Source organism: Cervus elaphus, chromosome 11, assembly GCF_910594005.1.
Source record: "Cervus elaphus chromosome 11, mCerEla1.1, whole genome shotgun sequence".
Classification (NCBI taxonomy): domain Eukaryota; kingdom Metazoa; phylum Chordata; class Mammalia; order Artiodactyla; family Cervidae; genus Cervus; species Cervus elaphus.
In genome coordinates, this window is record NC_057825.1 from 19,151,917 (window position 1) to 19,166,353 (window position 14,437).

Genomic DNA, 14,437 nt, shown 5'->3' on the forward strand with positions numbered 1-14,437 from the left:
CACATTGACTGTACAGGACAGTATACTCAAAGTGGGATCAGCTTGTATTTTTTTCTCTCAATTTTCTTGTTATTAGACGACAAGAAAAGTCACTTGTGTCTTGGAAGCCAGTGTGCAGTACGTTAGCTGATTTTCTTGGCTTCCATTTGACCTGGCCTCATCCATTGTTGAGGGGAATTCTGCTCTCTTAGTTTTTTAAACGAGTGTTTCCCTGTGATTCTTTTCTAGTTTAAAAATAGTTTTAAGAAAGGGCTTTTTTAGAGGAAACTACCATGATAAACTCCACGAGTATAAAAAGCAGTCACCTCCAAAGAGGAGGTATTTTCCCACCGAAGGTCAGGATAAGAGCTAAGCATTTTCAAGAGGGTCAGTAAACAGAGCCACGTCTTGTCTTCTCTCCACCCAGGGAGCCGAACGGAAGATCAGAGATGAAGAACGAAAACAAAGCAAAAGAAAAGGCAAGTGCACTGACCCCAGCTCCCAGTTGAACGCCTGTAAGTAGAAGTGTTTCTGCCAAGCGTTTTAGACCTTTTCGTTCCAACAGTAACTCAAGTTTGTAAACAGAAGCTAGCGTAGTGGGATATTTTCTTGTTATTGCTGTGAAGTGATAGCTTTGCTTCCTTTAACCAGGAAGCAAAGACCCCACGAGGGCCTGAACTAAGTCGTGCTCAGGGAACTCCAGGAAGGAGTCCTGAGTTTTTCCAGAGGTCAGACGATTTTTGGCCCTCAGTTCTGGTTCAGGTTGCTGGCTCCCGTTCCTGACAAATAACACATGTTCCACCCGAATAGCTGATGATGAGATTGGAACTGGCCTAGATTTTTAAGAGTAATAGTAACACCCTTTGGAATTCAGGTTGTCTCAATTTGAAATAAGCGTGGTGTTCTTCTATCAGATATTCTTAACATATGCAGAATCTATAGGGCTTCTGTTTGGATGTTGCGCCGGGAAAGCTTTTTTTTTTTTTCTTTTTCCTTTTTAATATGGCCAGCATTCATATTCACAGAATCCCATAGCTCTCAGCTAAAAGGAAGGAAAAAAGCCCGCGCTCGGCACAGCTGGAGCTGGGGCACACGCTCTGCGCGGCTGGAGCTCGGACGGCCGCACCTGCTCTCTGCACGGCCGGCGCCCAGCAGACGTGGCCTGAGCATGCCCATCCGGGCTCTGCTGCTGGCCTCACACTGCAGCTCGGGAGATGTCCCCTTCAGAGAGCCACTCAGCGGCTCGGACAGCTCATCGCTAAGCACCTCAGGGCCAGGGGCTGGGGGACGGTGGAGTCTGTAATTCAGTAAATAAAGAGTTAGACAGTCACGTTGTCTCTCCGCCTCCCTGGGGTTCGATTCTGAAGACGAAGGTCTGGAGTTGAGGTGCCTGTTCTGATGTCAAGAGTACACCACTATCAGAACAGATTATCTAATGAGGAGAGCCAGGGTGAAATTACCTCTAAAAATTATGTTTATACAATCGTTAAGTTTTAGCCTTTCAGGCAGAAACTTCACGTGCTTTGCCTCTGTTCTGGATCTTTCTGTGTATGTGTGTCTTTGTGTTTAAACATGCCTTTTTCTCTCCTGCCTTTGGTAAGATGTGCGATTGATTTTAGTGCGAATGCAAATACATTAAGTGTAATTTTTCGCAGTTTAGGCAGCATGACCTGTATCTGCTGTTCTGCTATAGTTTAAGTTTCTTAAACAAGGAAGATGCTCTGTAGCCTGCCTGCAGTCTGGGAATGGAAGCTGCTGACTATGGTGTCTTTGTGTTTTTTTTTTTTTTTTTTCAGTTTCCGACGTCAAAGTGCCGCTTCTTCCATCTCACAAGCGCATGGACATCACGGTTTTCAAGCCCTTCATTGATCTCGACACCCAGCCTGTCCTCTTCATCCCCGATGTGCACTTTGCAGGCCTTCAGCGGGGTGCTCACGTAGGTAACCCGGATCCCAGAGTGGCTGCTAGGAGGTGACAGGCCACAGAAGGAGAGTCTTTGGCAAACAGAAGCCAGAGCTTGATGAGGTCTGGCCAGGGTTAGGGGTCAGCTCTTTGGAGTGTCTGGTTCGGGTGACGTGACGTCCTCACAGTCAGCTGTGTGTAAGCATCACTGCCGTGGAACCGTAGCCCCAGACCTGCCGACTTAATTCTGTATGGATGTTATCTGTTGGTGTCTTCAGCTCTTTAAAAGACACTGGAATAATAACATGTGGAGTTGAGTCTGTGATCATGTGAATTTCATTTCCATGGGTCTGGACAGGAGGGAAAAGCCAAAGGAATACCAGGCGTGGGAGCCTTAATAGGATGAAGGATGTCTGAGCGCTCTCCTCACAGTTTCAGTTAGGGGACCGTCACAGGCACGTGTTTGGTCGAATCTCGGCCACTAATCTGAAATTTATCAAAGCTGCAGTCACACTCTTCTTGGAGTAGAAGCTCATTGGAGGTTGGACTCGGGCAGAGTAAAGCATGCCCTCCGCCTGAGTTCAGGTAGATGCCCCAGAGATGTACGCCAGGAGCTTTGTACACAGATTCTGACAGACAGATGTGTTTGCAGCGTTCTTCAGGAAAGGCACTATCAGGGTATTCAGTTTCTCACGAGTCTAGGGTGAGCAGGGCTCGGTAATCTTGTGCTGTAAAGGGCCCAAGAATAAACATCTTAGGCTTTTGGGGTTGAGGGCTCTCTGTTGTGACTCGCCTCTGCTGTTGTGGGGCCAAAATCACTGTACACACTGCGCCAGGAATGGGCGTGGCTGTGCCCCAGTAAATACTGTATTTACATAAACGGGCATCAGGCCAGACTTAGTTCATGGGCTGTTGTTTGCCAGCTCCTGAACTGGAGGAGTTCAAGACATCTTTAAGAATCTGGTCATTGTGTGAGATTGGTCACATTCCAAATTACTTTCGTTTTAGGAATAATTTGTTTAAAGTCTGAAATATTTTAGCATATGCTTGAAAAGCAATCTTTTTTTTTTTCCCCTTGGTCTTAGGTCCTTCCCATTGCCTCAGAAGAACTGGAGGGTGAAGGGTAAGGTTTATGTTTTGTTTTACTAAATTCTTTTTATTTTGAAACGTTCTCAAACCTCTAGAATAATTCCAGTACAAAGAACTCGCTTTTTCCTGAGCCACTGGAGAGTAAGTGACCCAACACCCCTGAGTCCTTGGTGGTGGTGGTTGTTCAGTCGCTCAGCCGTGTCCGACTCTTTGCGACCCCGTGGACTGCAGCACGCCAGGCCTTCCTGTCCATCACCAACTCCCGGAACTTGTTCAAACTCATGTGCATTGAGTCAGTGATGCCATCCAGCATCTCATCCTCTGTCATCCCCTTCTCCTCCTGCCTTCAATCTTTTCCCAGCATCAGGGTCTTTTCCAGTGAGTCCATTCTTCAAATCCCGTGGTCAAAGTGTTGGAGCTTCAGCTTCAGCATCAGTCCTTCCAGTGAATATTCAGGACTGATTTCCTTTAGGATAGACTGGTTTGATCTCCTTGCAGTCCAAGGGACTCTTTTTTTTTTTTTTTTTTTTTAATTTTTTTATTAGTTGGAGGAGTCCAAGGGACTCTTAAGAGTCTTCTCCAACACCACAGTTCAAAGGCATCAATTCTTTGGCCCTCAGCCTTATTTATAGTCCAACTCTCATACCCATACATGACTACTGGAAAAACCATAGCTTTGACTAGACGAACCTCTGTAGGCAAAGTGATGTCTCTGCTTTTTAATACTCTGTCTAGGTTTGTATGTTTCCACAAATGAGGATGTTCCCCTGCATAACACAGTCAGAATGTTGACATCAAGGCCTTAGCACAGTACCAGCCAGTCCAGGCTTTGCTAATTGTTCCAAAAACATCCTTTATGGCAAAAAAGGGTCCCTTTCAGACTCACACAGGGTCTTTTGTTGTCTTGGCTCCTGAATCTCCTTCCATTGGGAACAACCTCCGCCTCTCCTTGGCTTTCCTGAGCTAATGCTTCTGCAGGTCACACTCCCGCCATTGTGTAGGCTGTCCCTTTGTCTGGGTCTGGCCGTGGTTTTCTCTTGAGGTGGATGATGAGTCTGGGCAGGACTGGCACGGACGAGGCCCTGCTCTCAGCGTATCCTGTCAGGGGCACGTGTTTTCAGGGCACCCCCGCTGGCGATGTTCGCTCTGGTCACTTGATTCAGGCATGCTCTACCAGGCTTCTCCGCTGTGGGGTGAAACTCTTTCTCCACTTATAGTAGGTGTTTTGAGGGGAGGTGCTTTGTAAACATCTCACTCCTTGTCAAGCTTTTAATTTCTCATTTGCATTATATCAGCATGGGCTTGTGGTTTCCCACTGGATTCAATACACTGTGATTCGCCATCGTCAGTTACTCTGCTCACCTGGTCCCAGGGCCAGCGGGGTCCCTCTCGCCTGCTCCTGGATCTCCCTGGCACAGCACGACCATCCTGCCCTCACCGCTCCAGCACTTCCTCACCTTCAGGCATGGCATGTTCCAGGCACTTGTTTTTCTCCCCTGCTCCGGCCCCGAAATCAGCCTCTGCTCTAAGAAGCCCAGGTTCCTTGTAGAGATCAGGCTTTAGAACGCTGGAGGAGGCCTCCGTGTGCTGGTTTCTGTGATGGTGTCGATGCCCCCTGCCCCCAGAGGCACCCGTCTCAGCCTCGCCGGCAGCCCTCCCGCCCAGCGCTCCACCAGGCGACGGTCCGGTCACCTTCTGTGGGCCATCCTGGCTCCCCACGCTGACCCGCATGAGCCACGGGCCTCGCAGAAGGCGGGCTCTCCACAGCCTCTCTAACTCGTGTTCTCAGACCTGAGTTCTGCAGGTGCTTTCACTGGAGGCCTGTTCTGTGCTGGAAGCTGAGACTTTTTAAGGTCCAGCTGCTTTTCTTAAAGTGATGGTTCTGCTCAGAAGTTCGCACTCACTTCATTTTCAGTTTTTTGGTTTGTTTGTTTGTTTGTTTTTTACTATTTTCTTGCTTACTCACTGAACCTCACAACAGTGAGCTCACTGTGACTTAGCCTTTGACAGCCAGTCCCGCCGCTCTCTTCACTTCTTTCTTCAGGAAAGTGAAAGTCGCTCAGTCATGTCCAGCTGTTTGCGACCCCATGGACTGTAGTTCATGTAATTCTCCAAACCAGAATACTGGAGCGGGTAGCCTTTCCCTTCTCCAGGGGATCTTCCCGACCCAGTAATCGAACCCAGGTCTTCTGCATTGCAGGTGGATTCTTTACCAACTGAGTTATCAGGGAAGCCCTTCTTTCTTCATATGCAACTGGAAATGTTTCCCCTCCCTTTGTATTTCCGCCGACACTGCCGTATTTTTTCCGATCCTCTGAGGTTTGATGCTGTGATTGTCTCCAGAGTCATCCCGCTCATCTGCTCGTAGGTCCTGGTGTCCACTCCAGTCTCTGCCATACCCAAATTGTAGCCTTCTTGATGCTCAGAACGGTCGACTGCCTGATCACTGCAACATAAAAGTCTAAACTTCCTGAGAGCTGAGTGATGGAGGTTTTCCGGATTAGATTCATCTTCCTCCGGGACTTTCTGTCTCAGCCAGCCTGGCTTAGCATTTTCCTGCTCACACGTCCTCCCTCTTTTGACATGCTCTCTCCTCTGTTACCACCCTCACGCGTATCTCACATCCCACCTCCTTCGTAAGTTTTTTTTCCTGAAGAGAAACCGCCTTCCCGGGAGGGCAGCTGGAGCTGTGTGGGAGCAGCAGGGGTGTCTGGCAGGCTCCTGAGTGTGCTCGCCCTCTGCCATTCAGTCGCACAAGCCCGGGTCAGTCAGCTTCTTCCCTTGAGCCCCAGATTTTCATCCACAAAATAAAGGCAGCTGGCCCAGGTAAAGGACGAAGGGCATTTTAAATGTAAAATCCAGTGATAACACCCCAAAACTCCTTTTGTTTCTGCAAGTGATTGAAAGTGAAGTCACTAATTGCACACCTCGGATCGCCTGCAGGTCCAGCCTGAAGAGGGGGCCGTACAGCTCGGAAGACGACTTTGTGATCCCGCCTCCTGCTAAGATGACCCGGGTAGAAGAACCAAAGAGAGGTGTGTTGGTTTACATTTCGTAGTGGGAGTTTTCAGTGGGAAGTGAGCTCTGAATCCAGCCAAAGCATGAATTCCTCAAACAGACCTCATTGGTGTTGACTTCCCTTGAGTGTTCCTCCATCAGAGCAGCTCCTCCTGACTTGAGCTGGGACTTCCAGCAGAGTTAAAAAGAAGCTGAAAGCTGTATTCCTTGAGACAGATTTTTATATTGGTTCATGTTTGCCGTCCTTAATGTGGATGTCTCTTTTTATTTTTCCCAATACCCACAATCTGTTTTCTTGTTTTGCTCCCATCAATGAATTACACTTTTCCCTCCTTCTTCCCCATTGGGGATCAGTGCTTCTCTATGTGCGGAAGGAGTCAGAAGAAGTCTTCGATGCCCTGATGCTCAAGACTCCATCCTTGAAAGGCCTGATGGAAGCTGTAAGTAGTGGGAGCTTTGTAATCCTTTTACTTGCATAGAATTCGATCAGAACAAATTTTACCAGCCTGTCCGGGTTCCTTGGTGGTGCTGAAGCCTTTCCTGAGTCCCAGCACCTTGTCTGTGGCCGAAGCACGTGCCACGTTTCACCCCGACCCCACCCCCAAACTTAGTTTTCAGCAGCTGCAGGGCTGTGCCTACCTCACACCGCTGTGCCCAGCACACCCATTGGTAGATAGTAATCACCCAGCAGTGTCTAGTCCACCGAACTGAGTGGATTTGTGATGACCCTTGGAATGGTTTAACTTTCCTTTGCTTGGTTAAAGGGAGATTGTCACTTAACAGACTACTTAGAAGCCAACAAAAATTATTTCTATCAAAATCTTAAAAACTTCCACACATAAAACAGTGGCTCCTCCATCGGCCTTTGGAACTCCTGATCTTGGGGAATGACTGAATTCATGTCAGATCTTACCCGAAGCCTATTTGTGAAAAGTCAGAGTTGTGACCAGAGGTGACCACAGCCAGGTGATTTAAAGTGAAGTCACTAGTTGCACACTTCTGATCACCTGCATGTCTAGCTTGAGAAGGGGCCCATACGACTTTGGTGGCTTGGAGATCCTTTTGCTGCAGCATCTCAGCAAATGGCCCAAGAGCACACTGACCCCAGCCTGCCCTTGGGGACACCATAGAAAGACACGAGAAGGGTGCCAGGCTGATCCCTGTTTTGGCTTTGCCCCAGAGTGAAATTCAAGGGATCAGCACTGTGTCTTGATACGTATCCACCTCGGGCCCCTATAAATCATCAGAATCTTTGAGCTCAAAGTGAGTCTGTAACTTGGCTGGAAGCAGGTTTCCCCTGATTACTGCCAAATGTTGAATTCATTTAACAAATGTTTCTGAAGGGCTTACTTTGTGCCAGGCACTGTTCTTGGCACTGGAGGTACAGGAGTACGTGACCCAGTGCTGAATGGAGTTTAGGTTCTGGTTAGGAAGATGGCTACAGTGAAATCGGCAGAGGCCACTGTGTAATTTGCCAGATAGCACTGATGGATGCCAGGAGAAATATCTGTAACCTCAGATATGCAGATGAAACCACCCTTATGGCAGAAAGTGAAGAATAACTAAAGAAACTGTTGATGAAAGTGAAAAAGGAGAGTGGAAAAGTAGGCTTAAAGCTCAACATTCAGAAAACTAAGATCATGGCATCTGGTCCCATCACTTCATGGGAAATAGATGGGGAAACAGTGGAAACAGTGAGAGACTTTATTTTTTGAGGCTCCAAAATCACTGCATGTGGTGACGGCAGCCATGAAATTAAAAGATGCTTGCTCCTTTGAAGAAAAGTTATGACCAACCTAGACAGCATATTAAAAAGCAGAGACATTACTTTGTCAACAAAGGTCCATCTAGTCAAGGCTATGGTTTTCCCAGTGGTCACGTATGGATGTGAGAGTTGGACTATCAAGAAAGCTGAGCGCCAAAGAATTGATGCTTTTGAACTGTGGTGTTGGAGAAGACTCTTGAGAGTCCCTTGGACTTCAAGGAGATCCAACCAGTCCATCCTAAAGGAGATCAGTCCTGGGTGTTCATTGGAAGGACTGATGCTGAAGATGAAACTCCAACACTTTGGCCACCTGATGCAAAGAACAGACTCATTTGAAAAGACCCTGAAGCTGGGAAAGATTGAAGGCAGGAGGAAAAGGGGACAACAGAGGATGAGATGGTTGGATGGCATCACCGACTTGATGGGCATGAGTTTGAGTAAGCTTCAGGAGTTGGTGATGGACAGGGAGGCCTGGCGTGCTGCAGTCCATGGGGTCACAAAGTCGGATGCGACTGAGCGACTGAACTGGACTGAACTCACGGACGCTGTGGGGAGAACTGAGGCAGTGCAGGGGGTGGCCGCCAGGGGGTGCTGTTGCTCAGTCTCAGGGAACCGGGCGCCACGGCGGCTCCTCGCTTACACCTCAGCCAACGGTGCCCAGCGGCCCCCAGCGCCACCTGTCGCCCTCTGCTCTGGGTCATTCGGCTTCCTGTGACTTATCCCAGTTCCTCCGACTTCCTTGTCTCCTGACAGCCCTTCCTCACTTCCTGATGATGGAGAGAGAGGAGAGTGTGGAAAAGACTGGGACTCACTGTGCCAAATATAACTCATTCACAGCGCTTAAGGAATTCATCCCAGCCTCCCATCTCCTGGGCTGGGGGTTTCATAAACACAGTGATCGTCCAGTGGTACTGAAAAGAGGTGAATGTGTATAATGGCATCTTGGATGTGGTTCGATGTGTATGGTATATCTTTGTTAGATTGAAAGTGATCTACAGGCTGGTCTTCTGAGGCCCTGATTTCAGGGCCGCCCAGAGGTGTGCTCTTCAGATTGAGGGTAGGCAGGGCGGCAACCCCTGGGTGGGAGCAGTCTAGATAGCTGCTCAGATAACAGCGTCTGACCTAGACTGGATCAGCCCTTGGTCCTTGGAGTAGCTGTCCCCTCCCTGTGCAGACCAGCTCCATGTCTGAGAGGAAACTTCCAGAGCTCACTGCACTGTGTGGACCCCGCGCCCCTGGTCAGGAGGGGAGGTGGGCTGGCACTGGGGCCCGCAGCCACGCCTCAGCCAGAGCCCACTGCCCTCCAGAGAGGCTCTGCCCTTGGCGAGGCGCCGGCCTGGCTGTGGCCAGGGCCCTTGGATGTTCCTTCTGAGCTGTAGAATCACAGTTCCTTCCTTCTGGTGATTCCATATCTGAAATGAACTCCTGCTTTGTGCTGGACATGCCTTAATCCCACGATAGTCATGGGGTATGTGAGGTGAGGGTCTCTCTTTCCTGTTGAGAGGAGGCCAAGGGTTAGAACGGTCACCTGCCAGTGGAAACTGAGTCAAAACTGACGCCGTTTAGGCATGTCTGACTCCAGAGTGAGGCCTTTGTGTGCTGAGTAAAGTGCCTGGACAGGATGCTTGTCAATAAGCATGGAGCCTGCAGCTTGGAGAGGGACCCACGTGGATGTCAGCATGCCTGGAGCACACAGCTCAGAGAGGGACCCACGTGGACGTCAACATGCATGGAGCCTGCAGCTCAGAGAGGGGCCCAAATGGATGTCAACATGCATGGAGCTCCCAGCTCAGAGAGGGGCCCACGTGGACGTCAGCACACTTGGAGCGCACAGCTCAGAGAGGGGCCCACGTGAACGTCAGCACACTTGGAGCACACAGCTCAGAGAGGGGCCAACATGAATGTCAACACGCATGGAGCTCCCAGCTCAAGAGAGGGGCACACATGGATGTCAACACGCATGCAGTGCTCAGCTCAGAGAGGTGGGCAGAGGACTTTAGTTTTCTTGTTGCAACAGCATCCGCTCAGCAGACAGGACAAGTGCAGTGCACGGATGTTGGGTGGAGAGAGCAGCTCTGTACTTTCTCTGTAAACCTAACACTGCTCTGTAAGGTATTAATTTAAAAAAACCATGGCCATATAATAGAGCTGTGACACCTGTGACTTTGGGAAGCAACAGATCCCTGATTCCAGCTCTCTCCAAAGGCAGGTAGCCCCCCTTCCCCAGGATAGACAGGTCCTCATCGGTGTCTTTGTGTGTGCATATGTGAGAAACAGAAAGCTGAGTGTCTGTACCACTGTGTGAATGTATTGTTTTGTCAAGTCATGAACATAGAACTTTGTAATATTATTTTTTTTGTTCTTTTAGATCTCTGACAAATATGATGTTCCCCAAGAAAAGATTGGGAAAATCTTCAAGAAATGTAAAAAAGGGTGAGTGCTGACTGGCAGCCTTAGAGCCTCTGAGTGATGTCAGTGTCACAGAACAGCCCCTCTGAGTGATGTCAGTGTCATAGAACAGAGACTAGGAGTGATGTCAGTGTCACAGAACAGCCCCTCTGAGTGATGTCAGTGTCACAGAGCAGCCCCTCTGAGTGATGTCAGTGTTATAGAACAATCCCTCTGAGTGATGTCAGTGTCACAGAACAGAGACTAGGAGTGATGTCAGTGTCACAGAAGAGCTTCTCTGAGTGATGTCAGTGTCACAGAACAGCCCCTCTGAGTGATGTCAGTGTCACAGAGCAGCCCCTCTGAGTGATGTCAGTGTCATAGAGCAGCCCCTCTGAGTGATGTCAGTGTCATAGAACACCTTCTCTGAGTGATGTCAGTGTCACAGAACACCTTCTCTGAGTGATGTCAGTGTCACAGAACAGAGACTAGGAGTGATGTCAGTGTCATAGAGCAGCCCCTCTGAGTGATGTCAGTGTCACAGAACACCTTCTCTGAGTGATGTCAGTGTCACAGAGCAGAGACTAGGAGTGATGTCAGTGTCATAAAGCAGCCCCTCTGAGTGATGTCAGTGTCATAGAGCAGCCCCTCTGAGTGATGTCAGTGTCATAGAGCAGCCCCTCTGAGTGATGTCAGTGTCACAGAACAGCCTCTCTCAGTGATGTCAGTGTCATAGAACGGAGACTAGGAGTGATGTCAGTGTCATAGAAAAACCCCTCTGAGTGATGTCAGTGTCACAGAAGAGCTTCTCTGAGTGATGTCAGTGTCACAGAACAGCCCCTCTGAGTGATGTCAGTGTCACAGAACAGCCCCTCTGAGTGATGTCAGTGTTATAGAACAACCTCTGTGAGTGATGTCAGTGTCATAGAACAGAACCTCTGAGTAATGTCAGTGTCATAGAAAATTAATTTTGTCCACCTGCATTTGTGCCCAGTCAAGAACCAGTTATAGAAATATCAGTGCAAAACTACAGTTTTTCTTACTAGATTATCCACATAAAGTTGATTTACTTTTCTAGGGCATCTTTGTGGATTTTTTCCAAGTAGAATCTTTGCTTCTCCCATGCTTGGCAGCAGTGCAGTGGCTCCGAATTCCAGAGCGCATGATAAAATTTACCAAGGGTGACAACAGTCGCTGTCCCATTTATTGAGCCCCCATCATGAGTCGGGTGCTGGACCAGGCACGCCTGTGTTGCTTAATTCTCATGTTACCATTACTCTAAGACAGGGATTACTACTCAGTTTCTGGATGAGGCAGCCGAGGCCCAGAGAGCCTAGGAGGCTTTTCCAGGATCAGGGGGCATCTTAGTGCCAAGGCCAAGCTTCAGGTTCTGTTTTGACCAACATCAAAGCCTTTGCTCCGTCTCCCTCCACCCTCCTGCCCTGAGTCATGTTTTCAATCATGGAATGTTGCTTCTTTGTTCAGAAGGTAATATTTTTAGAACTGTGTTACTTAAGTGTCAGTACTGTTTGGCCTGGGTAAGCAGGGTACAGAGTAAGCATTCTTTGGCTTAATTCTAAAGCATGTGGCATGTCCTCGATGGGTCTAGTGGGAAGGGTTGGCCTTGATAGTAGATCGACTAAACTTTGAGGGTAACTTGCTGGGGAAAATAGTCATCAGGGAGCTATGGCTTCTGATAGCGTAGGTTGACTTGACTGATGTGCCTTCTGTAGCTGGACCATGTGCTTCTTCTGTAGACTTACTTTGTTCACTGTAATAAGTACTGTTTATTGAATGATTACTGCACACAGAAATGATAACCCAGCTAGCGTGTTTTCTTTATCATACACCCTGCACGTGAGGTGCTTTACCCGAGCTGCTCTTTTCACCCGTACAACAACCATATAAGATTGACCCTACTATTATACCCATTTCACAGATGAGGAAAGTGAGGCGTAGGGAGTGTAACTAGTTCGCTTCACGTGGTACAGTTAGCAAGTGGCAGCGCTAGCTGTGAAGTTTGGGTGTGACTGCAGAGCGGGCAGGAGTGAGCAGGCCTGTCTCATCTGCCTTTTCCAGGATCCTGGTGAACATGGACGACAATATCGTGAAGCATTATTCCAACGAAGACACCTTCCAGCTGCAGATGGAAGAGTCTGGGGGATCGTTCAAGCTCACCCTCACTGAGATCTGAGGACGCCACGTCCACGACTCCCAGCAAGCTCAGCGAAGCTGTCACCTGGGCCTTTGGGGTTGGCAGGCCACAGGTTCGCCAGTCAGCCACCTTCCAAATGTGGGTGGATGTCAGTGGATGTTGGAGGTGGCGCTGCTTTTGGCTTGGAGATAGCATTGAATGTATTGCATTGGCGTTTTTCAGATGACCCCAGAAAGCATATTTGAATTTTCTGCTATAAATACTTAGGATTAAAAGTGGAACTTTGTTCCAAGATTTGCTAGGTTACCTGGGTACCTTTAGGATATCTGCTACATTATTTATGGAACTGTCTCTTCAGCACGGGTGCACGTCAGACTCGATGTGACTCTGACTGCCTCAGGTCACGGGTGGGGTGCCCCCAACGGACAGGGGCGCTTCTCTCCTCGGCCTCTCATTCCCCAGTAAGTGTTTACTCCAACAGGGCAGGTTACCGACATCTTCCTTTGCGACTGTCTTGAACATATCAACTGCCTCTCTTATGAAGAACCCGAACGGTGACAGTGTGCCTCCGTCAGGCTAAAGCTGCGTGTATGTAAGTGCAATACGTCTTGAAGGCCTGTGTCTGTAAATGTGTACATACCTGTCTTATATAAATAGATAATATATACATGTGGTGTCTGTACATACAGCGAAGAGACGCGATGAGGTCTACCCTAAGGACTTTCTTGAGACGAGAGGATAAGTTATTTCTGACCACCTACACCCAGCAGGTAGCATGCTGTGCTTCGTGAACCCCGCTCATACGCTTTCTCTGGGTTTTCCCAAACACAGCCACCATTCCGTAGCATAGCAAAACCTCAGATGACAGAGATGCTGCACACTCTTGAGAAGGTTGTTATTTGGATGTCTGCACTGTTTAACAAATGAAGTAAAGGAAAAAGCACTGCTGCAGCTCACGTCTGCTGTGTCTGCTCCTATTAGTCAGGTGTCCCCAACTGATACGAGCGGGAATAAACACAGTGATCACGGCACACACTGTCGTCACCGTGAACCAGGAGGTGCAACTCGGGATGGAGTGCTTCCAGATCTCTGTGCTACAGGAAATGACTTCTGTTTTATCACGTTTCAGAACCTCCAGGCTTTGATGGTCTTGTATGCTAACATCTCTAAAAAGCATTCATGAGTTTATGAGACTGTATTACTATGGGGAACATTTTTATACGTGTTTAAATATATAAAAATACTAAAGAGTGTAATTTTGTAATGGAAATAAAAATCGCAGGTATCTCTAGGTTCAGGGAAGTAGAATAGGCTATTTGTATACATAGGATTGATAGTTACATTTTCCATTAAAATATTCTAATGAAGTATGTGAACTAAATTGCTGGCTTTCTAAGATAAGATGTTATGGGACACGGGTCATATAACAATATTTTGTATTTTGTTTTATGAAATTGATTTTGTCTTGTTTTTAATTGTATAATTGAAGATGTATTTTAAACCAAAGGGATTAAATTTTATATGTCTATTTCGTAATACATCCTTTCCTGTTATTTAGCTTGGCTTTTCCTTTCATTAGTCAGTAAAAGCAGAATCTGTGATCTTAAAAAGCAGACCTGAAAAGAATCACCTTCGTGTTTTCTCCTTGTTTCCCAGCATGTAAACTTGGGAAAACTCGCTTCCTTCCTTCTTAGTCTTGCCTTAGAGGGTCTGAAACGATCTGAGTAATTGTTAACCGAGGGAGACCCAACTGAGTTTTTAACTACTACCAAAATTTAACCACCAAAGCTTGAGGTAAATGCTTTCAGACCTGACATCTCAGGGTTCTTAGTTTAAAGCTTAACAGAAAACATTTGGTTTAAAAATCTACCAGGGACTTCCCTGGTGGTCCAGTGGTTGGGACTCTGCGCTCTCACTGCCGAGGGCCCAGGTTCCATTCCTGGGCAGGGAAGTAAGAAACTGTAAGCTGTGTAGCTTGGCCAAAAACAAGGAACAAAAATCTACCAGTAATGTTTCAGATCATCAGAATTTCTAAATCAAACGGCTGTTGTTAAGTACACGCCAGTAATCCAGGGCCTAAATGTGATAGACACTGAAGTATATTCCTAGTGAACACATGATCGCACAAATGAAGTAACTCC

General features: G+C 47.8%; 1 protein-coding gene across 4 annotated transcripts in view; it reads left to right on the top strand.

Moving 5' to 3' along the window:
• GRHL1 (grainyhead like transcription factor 1) overlaps positions 1-13,832 on the top strand; it is a 50,714-nt gene extending 36,882 nt beyond the window's left edge. For 3 of the 4 annotated variants that reach the window (XM_043917094.1, XM_043917091.1, XM_043917093.1), the window contains exons 10-16: positions 407-494; positions 1,776-1,915; positions 2,967-3,004; positions 5,914-6,005; positions 6,343-6,428; positions 10,122-10,186; positions 12,221-13,832. In XM_043917094.1, the coding sequence (XP_043773029.1) occupies positions 407-494; positions 1,776-1,915; positions 2,967-3,004; positions 5,914-6,005; positions 6,343-6,428; positions 10,122-10,186; positions 12,221-12,335 (624 nt within the window). In that variant the 3' untranslated portion in view covers positions 12,336-13,832. The remainder of the gene's footprint in view (positions 1-406; positions 495-1,775; positions 1,916-2,966; positions 3,005-5,913; positions 6,006-6,342; positions 6,429-10,121; positions 10,187-12,220) is intronic. The other variant, XM_043917092.1, reaches the window with a different exon arrangement.
• Positions 13,833-14,437: the final 605 nt, after the last annotated feature.